We start from the raw sequence: 8,408 nt of genomic DNA, 5'->3' as shown, positions 1-8,408 counted from the left end.
TCAGCGGCGGCATGGTTTTCTGTCTGGAGAACAAAGAGCCACGCCGTCCGCTGCAAAGCGCCATGGTCCACTTTCAAGCCTCGGAAGTCCAACAGCTGCTACACAACAAGTTCGTGGTCATCTTGGGAGACTCAAGTGAGTGCTCCTCTAGGATCACACTTCCCAGCCGCGTAACTGCAGCCCTTTTTCTAAGTCTGTATCCTTTATCTCCATTTCTAACCTGCTCTCTGACCCCTGTTTCAGTCCAGTACGTTTTCTCGTTGTATTTCCCCATGCACCTTCCACAGGTGTCCGGACAGATACAGTCTGTCAGGCTTTTTACCCATTCTTGCTTAGCGTTTTTTCTCCCTGACATTCCCTATAATTTCCCTTATGGGAGCAGTGGATTGTGTTGTTTGTCTCCCACGTGACTTGGCTGACTTCTGTTAGGTGATCTTGGGTGGCTGTATACTAAGTTGGGGGTGGTTCACAACTAGAAGGATCAGAGACAGTGCCAAGACTTTTGAACCTCACCTTTCCTCTTGCCTCAATATCAACACTGCACACAGGTGGTGTTGGACAGTCCCAGCCCAGGGAAGATGGGGAGCCTGGACTTGGGAGAAGCTGGGTTGGGGTGAAGCCTGCCTTCACCCTGCAATCTGTCTCCCTGCAGTCCAGCGAGCTGTGTACAAGGACCTGGTGCTCCTGCTCCAGAAAGACTCGCTGCTCACAGCCGCCCAGCTGAAAGCCAAGGTGAGGGAAGCTTGTAGCCATGCCAGTGGTGGGTGGGCACAGACCCTGGCCTGGTAGGGTCTTCCTCCCTGGCATGGTTCTGACCAGCTGGGTTGGGGGGTGGGCAGGGGGAGCTGAGCTTTGAACAGGACCAGCTGGTGGCTGGGGGTCAGCTGGGCGAGCTGCACAACGGAACACAGTACCGGGAGGTCCGCCAGTTCTGCTCGGGCTCTGGCCACCACCTTGTGCGCTTCTACTTCCTCACCCGAGTTTACTCCGAGTACCTCGAGGGCGTCCTGGAGGAGCTGACATATGGGCCTGCCCCGGACCTGGTGATCATCAACTCCTGCCTCTGGGATCTCTCCAGGTTGAGACGAGGGGAGAGGGAAATACTGGTTGGGGGTGGAGGTGTGGCTCAGAGGCCATCTACCCCTGTGCTCTTGCCCACCTTACGTGCTGCCCAATAGGTATGGCCGCTGCTCAATGGAGAGCTACCGAGAGAACCTGGAGCGGGTGTTTGTGCGCATGGACCAGGTGTTGCCAGACTCCTGCCTGCTGGTGTGGAACATGGCGATGCCCCTGGGCGAGCGTGTCACTGGGGGTTTCCTTCTGCCCGAGGCAAGTGACCCAACCTATCAGGATGGGGGAGGGGACAGTTGACTCGTAAACGGAGGACCCTCTCTCCCCACCCTGCTTCCTTCTGTGGCTCTTAGATGCCACACGTTCTCAGCTCCAGCCACTGGCAGCCTCTCTGCGGCGGGATGTGGTTGAAGGGAACTTCTACAGTGCCACGCTGGCTGGGGATCACTGCTTCGATGTCCTGGACCTCCACTTTCATTTCCGGCATGCAGTACGGCACCGTCACCGGGATGGTGTCCACTGGGACCAGCATGCCCACCGCCACCTCTCACACTTGCTTCTGACCCATGTAGCTGATGCCTGGGGCGTGGAGCTGCCTAAGCGTGACTGCACCCCTGGTGAGCCCTATCAGGACTGGGGGGGGGTAGTGATGCAGAGAGGGCCTTTGGAGCACAAGGCTCACAAACGGAACAGGACAGAAGTACTCCAGGGGAGCAGAGGTCCTTTGAGGGACTGCCGTGGACCCTGAGTGCTTCTTCCTCATCCCTTCAGGAGGGTGAGATCACAGGAGCAACACTGCAGCCCAGGTTCTGGTTCTGTCTGGTCTAGCCATGTGGTGACCTCTGTGTACTCAAATGAGCTTATACATGCATTGAGTACATAAATCAGCATGTCAAAAGGTCTCTCCCCTATAGATGAGCAGGAAAGAAAAGGCTGTACTTGTAGCTAGGCATGGAAGTGGGGGGTGGAAAGACAGAGAGGGAGGAAGGGCTGTCCAGGCAGTGTGGCAGAAGCACAGAAGCCCCTCGGCGGGTGCTGTCAGCCTCCCAGTTCCTGTCTGCTCACAGAGTGGGCGTTGTGGCTGACTGTTTCCATGTCTGCTTCTCCTTTGGATCGTGTCCTCAAAAGGAAAGTTCCTGCCTCCCTTGTTGACAACTCACCCCTTCTGGCCCCAGTGTCTAGCACAGTCGCTGTGTACACAGTACCCACAGGGTAGCGTTCGGTGAGTTGGAGACATGAGTCATGTTAGAAGGCTGTTCGTTGTAGCATTGGAGGGGATGGTAGCACAGACAGGCCAAGAGTGTCAAAGAGGCAGACTTTTGGGCCTTGGTAGCTGGGAGTTGGAGTATCGGAGGTAAATTTAGACTTTGATTGTATAATGGTCCAATTTCCTTGTTTGTTTTAGAAGAGAGAACTGATCCCCAGCAAAGGAGGGATGCTCTAAACTTGTAAGGCCAGATTATGGTGCCTCAGGTCTTCTGAACTCAGTTTGGAGCTACAGAAATAGGGATGTCAGAAGGCGGAGTTGGGTGGGAGGCTGAGCTGGTGAGTTTGGTCAGGGCAGTGCTATCTGAGGTACCAGGGAATGCTGGAGTAGATTTGGAGTTGGCCGTGTCTGCAGAGAGATGGAAGCTGAGGGCCTGAGTGTGAACGGTGAAGGAGACTGCAGAACAGTTGCCATGTTTTGGAGCTGGAAGGGAAGAGGGGCTAATGGAGAAAACAAAAGGAAGTGAGAGTAGAGGCACTTCCAAGGAGGACAAGGGTATTGGCCATGTCATGTGACTGTCAGGAAGCAAGGAATTTGTTAAATTTGCCAGGAAGCAGCTACATTTAGTGGGAAAAGTGTCAAAGGATTGGAGCAGGCTTAAAAGAGACAGCAGTGGATGAGGGAATGGAAATTGGGTACCATACTCTTTGTGGAAATTTAAAAGGGGCAGGGGACTACTAGGAGAAGGGAGGGGCAGGATCTTTATATTTTTAGAAGAGAAGACTTAGTAAACTTATTACTTGGTCTGCAGGGAATTGCTCAGAGAGGGAAAAACTAAAGATACAGGAGCTGGACAAGCAAAGGGAGAAGTCTTAGAGCAGGGGTGTCAAACGCATTTCCACCAAGGGCCACATCAGCCTTGTGGTTGCCTTCAAAGGGCCAAATGTAATTTCAACTACTTAATAGTTAAGGAGTAGTTACATTTATACAGTCCTAAAATTATTTCAGCCCTTTGAAGGCAACCACGAGGCTGATGTGGCCCCCAGTGAAAATGCATTTAACACCCCTGCTAGAGGGAAACCTAAGGTCAGAGCAAAAATAGGTCCACTGACTTTTGAGAAAGGCAAGGAAAAGGAACACACCTTGGGCTTGGCCTGAAATGGGAGGGAATGAGGAGCACTGGGTAGAAAGTGGAGGGTGCTGCCACCTACAGGAGGGAGTAGAGGGTTAGAAGTGGGAGGGCCGAGCCCCGGGCAGCCTGGCCTGCCTAATAGAATCATCCCATTCCTAGACCCACGGACTGAGGACTGGCCAGAGCCGGATCATCTGTTCCAGGGGAGCCAGGCGCAGCCCCCAGACTTCGGGGAGCAGCTGGCCTTGCCCCCACCCCTCCCCCCTCCCATGCCTTTTATCTACCCCCTTCCTCAGCCCTCCCTGCCTTCCCTGTTTCCATCCCTGCCCCAGGATGCCCCCTCTTTCCCATGCCAGCCCCTCCCACCCCATGACTTCTTCGATTGTAGTATGACGGAAGACTTCTCAGTGCCACCCCACTTAGGTAGGTGCCTCTGCAGCCTCGTGTTACACCTTTCCCAGCTTTCCCCTGAACCTCCCGCAGCCTAGCCTCCTCTGCCCAGGCAAGCTGAGAACAGCTGGACCACCCTTATGCCCCCATTCAGGACTGGGTTCAGTCACAGCTGAGTGAAACAGCATCCATAGACTCATTAATCAGCTCATTGTCACAGTTCCACAGTAGGGAAGTAGTATTGCCATTTTGCAGATGGGAAAACTGAAGCCCAAAGAAACTCTGAGGACCAGAGTGGCCGAAAGGCAGAGCTGGGCTGACCCTGGCTGGAAGCACACTCTGATAAATGACTGGTTCTTTTGTAGGATGTGGCCCTGTAGTGAACTTTGTGCCTGGCCCCCTGCCACCTCCAGTCCCTGGGCCTGTCCTCCATGGTCAGCACCGGGGCCCAGTGGTCCACCGTGGGATGCCACGCTGTGTTCCCAACAGCCCCTACGAAGTGCCAAGGATGGGGGGACCCTGCAGGCAGCGGGTCAGACATTCAGACAGACTGATCCATACATACAAACTGGACAGACGGCCTCCTGCCCACTCGGGGACATGGCCTGGTTAGACTGGATCTTGGGCTGGGGCTGGATGTGCTAATGGCCCTGCAGGGCCTGCTTGCCACCCCAGGTGCGGGGCCTGGGTGTCTGCTGCACTTGGCACTGTTCTTTTCCATTGCTGTGACCAATAAAGGCGTGGAAGAAGAGAGCGGCATCTTCCTGTGTGAAGGAGCGAGTCTCCCAGACCACGGCCTTAAGAGTTGGAGAGGCTGCCCCTGGGCTCTCTCCAGCTTCCGACCTTCCTCCTCACACTGGTTAGAAACCACTGTATACGTCCTTCCTGCTGCTTCACGTTCTCATTCTCACCAGAACACAAATGTGCTTAATAAAGATCCTGGAGGGGCTCCCCCTAGTCAGCGGCTCTCTGGGATTGGAAAATAGCAAAGGCTGAGTTGAAATTGTCAACATTTTACATGGAATTTTTGGATCTGACTGGTCCTCGCCTATATCAGTCTCACATATTTGTGTGTACATTCAGCATTCATCTCTTCCTGGAAATAGACACATAACTTACCTTGCACAGTTCTTGGCATACGGTGGACACTCAACAGGTGGTTAGAACTAATCAAGAAGCTCCCAAACCCAAGTGGGTGACTGGTTAGAAAAGTCGTGACTTAATAAATATAATGTGCACTGAGAGCAAAATGAACATAGACCAACTATGGGGTGGGGTGGGGGTTGGTGCAGTAGAGGAACAAAGGGAGAATTCCAGGGTCAGGGGGAAGGAGACTGTGCCAAACTCCATCAGGAAGAAAGAGTACAGGGTTTCAGCTTCGATGAGAGGCTTGACCCTTGGTTTTGACTACTAATAAGCATCATGGGTGATGTGTGGGCTAAATGGTGGCAGGGGGTGGTGAATGGAGCATGACAGGCAGGTGAGTGGTGTGGGGCCAGAAGATAAGGAAACAGAGATCCGCTAATAGTCTTCAAGTAGAATTGGATGGGAGAGAGGGATACAGAGTTCTTGCATTAACTTCCTATACTTGTTACTGAAATTTTACCTTGGCAAAGGTTACACCATCTAACACAAATGGAAATAGAAATAGACCACAAAAGTGTTGATTCTTGCTAGCAATTTAAGTGTAAACAAAATAGCATGCACTGGGGCTGCAGAGACATACACAAGTTAACAAAGTCCTGTAGACAGCAACCACAACGAGGCAGTTGAGCAACAAGAGTGTGCAAAGGCACCAGCACAGTGTCTGAGACACACTTGGTTTTCTTTGGTGTGGACAAAAGTGTAATGGAACATACAAAAATGAAAGAAAGCCTTTGGGAGTTAAGATTTCAAGTAATTTCTTTTGCAAAAATTGATTTTTAATTTTTGTTAATAAAACCCATCTTTGGAGCAGCCCTCTCCAGCTGCATCTAATTTGCCCAATCCCTTGTCCACTCCTGCCTTTCCTCAAAGCCTATGTGCTGTCTGGACGTTTTGCCCCTCTGATTCTGCAGTTTCTCAGTGTCACTGGAGAAAAAATGACACCTGGACTGATTTAGAGAAGAAAGTTATATGAGTTGCTCAACCTCATGGGACTCCTCTCTGTTGCCTGCCATCCTACTGTCTAAGAATTCCCTGTCATCTTCCTTACTGAGCCTTTTCTGGGCTTTCCCACTCCCTCCAACCCCCATGCGAATTCTGGAACTCGCTCTGTAAGCACCTTGAGACTGCAGTGTGCTCCATATGTGCACCACCCTACCTCTGCACTTCTGATTTCCACCCCCTCTTGCCGTGTGGCTCGCACTGCCCACAGTGAAATTTCACAACCTTTTCTTTAGTGCCCCAACCTAGATTTGAAGTCCATAAGAGTGAAATGATGAAAAATTATTTTCAAGCCTACAGTACAGGACACTTCTGCACTATAGGTTTTATTCAGTTATGATTGGAAAACAAGAAACTTACACAGCCACATATAAATCTCCATGCATTTAAATTACTTTCCAGCCTTTGTTTTGAGATGTAAAGAGGATGAAAACCCTGCGTTCCTCCAGTTGGTAGGCACACTATTTGCGGGTTAAGCATGACAGATTTCATTGTCTCAAAGGCCTTTCATAGTTGACCACTGTCAAATCATTCAATAAGACAAGCTTAGCCTCCCTCTCATGCATGGAATCTTGGTTTTTAAAGAATGGTCCAGTATCATTTCCTTTGCCGTACCAAGATATTCCTGAAAGGGGAGAAGGATGCAGATGCTTTCAGATGTGACACCAGCCTTTATTTTCCAGGGTGGGAGGGGGTAGAAGGGGAAAAGTATTTTAAGGAAAGAGAATTAGTGGAATTTTTTTTCCAAAACAGTTTAACCAAACTGGAAGTTTCCCAATAAAAGCAGATGACTTGCCTTCCATTACATTATCCGGTTACCTGCATAGATTAGGTGTTGAGTTCATCTCAGTGTTTAAGCACATACCATGCATGTTGATGAATGATAATAAAGGTAAACTTACTGATTGCAAGGAAAGGGACCTATACTTTTTTAAAACCCTGTTTTATTCAAGTGTAACTGACAGTAAACTGACATATTTCAAATGTGCAATTCTTTTTAAAATTTTATTTGTTTTAAGAGGGGGAGGGAGGGAGAAAGAGAGGAAGAGAAATATGATGTGCAAGAGAAACATCGATTGGTTGCCTCTTACACGCCCCCAACTGGGGACCTAGCCTGCAATCCAGGCATGAATCCTGACCGGGAATCAACCTGGTGACCTTTAGGTTCGCAGGCTGGTGCTCAGTCCACTGAGCAACACCAGCCAGGACTCCAATGTACAATTTGATACATTTTGACATGTATACATTTGTGAAACCATCATCACAATCAGCGAAATTTATCCTGCCTCTCTAGAATCCCTCCTTGCCTCCCCTCCCCACAACCTCCTCACATCTCCCTACTCCCACCCCAAGCAGCTATTGACACTGATCTGCTTTCTGTTGCTACACATCAATATGCATTTCCTAGAATGTTACATAGATGGAACTATCCAGGAGCTACCCTTTCTCATCTGCCTTCTTTTGCTCAGTCTAATTAGTAAGATTGATGGAACAGCATCCATGTTTGGTGTATCAGTAGTTCACTCCTTTTATGGGTGAGTAGTATTCCACCTGTTGATGGACATTTGAGTTACTTCAGCTTTTAGCTATTACAAATAAAGTTTCTATGAACATTTATGTACATATCTGTGTACAGACATATGTTTTCATTTCTCTTGGGTAAACATCTAGGAATGAAATGGCTGGGCCATATAGTAAATGTATGTTTAACTTCTTAAGAAACCACTAAACAATTTTCCAAAGTGGTTGTCCCACTTTACATTCCCACTAGCAGTGTATGAGGGGTGCAATTTCTCCACATCCTTGCCAAAACTTGGTCAGTCTTCTTAATATTGGTCATTCTAATAGGTAGGTGGTATGATTTTAATTCACATTTCCATAATGACTTCTGACGTTGAACATCTTTTCCTGTGCCCATCTGTGATCTCTACATCTTCTTTGGTAAAGTTTCTAGACAAGTTGTGTTCTTCCTACTTTCCTGCGCCTTTTTACAACTTACTGTTTGATTTTGAGTGTTCTTTATTCTGGATCCCAATCCTTTGTCAGATGTGTGGTTTGCAAATGCTTTCTTTCTGGGGCTTGCCTTTTTCTTAATAGTGTCTTGTGGAGAACAGAACATTTTAAATTGGATCAAGGACAGTTTATTAAAATTTTCTCTTATGGGTGCTTTTGGTGCTTATGCTTTTGGTGTATTATCTAACAAATCTTCACCTAACCCAAGGTCACAGCTGTTTTTCTCTGTGTTTTCTTCTAGAAGGTTTATAGTTTTAGGTTTTATATTTAGATCTATGATCTATTTTGAATTAATTTTTGTATATGGCACAAGATATGAGTTGAAATTCTTTTTTTATATGACTGGTTTCAGCACTATGAGTTGAAGTCTATCCTTTCTCTGCTAAATTCCCTTTGTATCTTTCTCAAAAATCAGTTGTACATATATGTGTTGATCTATTACTGGACTCT

At 48.5% G+C, this 8,408-nt stretch overlaps 1 protein-coding gene across 1 annotated transcript; it reads left to right on the top strand.

Annotated features, from left to right (window-relative positions):
* The first annotated feature begins 5 nt into the window (after positions 1 to 5).
* PCED1A (PC-esterase domain containing 1A) lies at positions 6 to 5,027 on the top strand. Its single transcript, XM_045833349.1, is given in 8 exon segments — positions 6 to 135; positions 653 to 743; positions 745 to 828; positions 830 to 1,078; positions 1,179 to 1,329; positions 1,442 to 1,688; positions 3,570 to 3,833; positions 4,166 to 5,027. Coding segments are annotated over 8 exon segments (1,458 nt in total). The 5' UTR covers positions 6 to 11; the 3' UTR covers positions 4,414 to 5,027.
* Positions 5,028 to 8,408: the final 3,381 nt, after the last annotated feature.

The sequence above is a fragment of the Phyllostomus hastatus genome, unplaced genomic scaffold, assembly GCF_019186645.2.
Source record: "Phyllostomus hastatus isolate PE091 unplaced genomic scaffold, TTU_PhHast_1.1 phas_contig_17, whole genome shotgun sequence".
Classification (NCBI taxonomy): domain Eukaryota; kingdom Metazoa; phylum Chordata; class Mammalia; order Chiroptera; family Phyllostomidae; genus Phyllostomus; species Phyllostomus hastatus.
The sequence above is the reverse complement of the archived record's forward strand: the minus strand, read 5'-3'. Positions and strand labels throughout refer to the sequence as shown.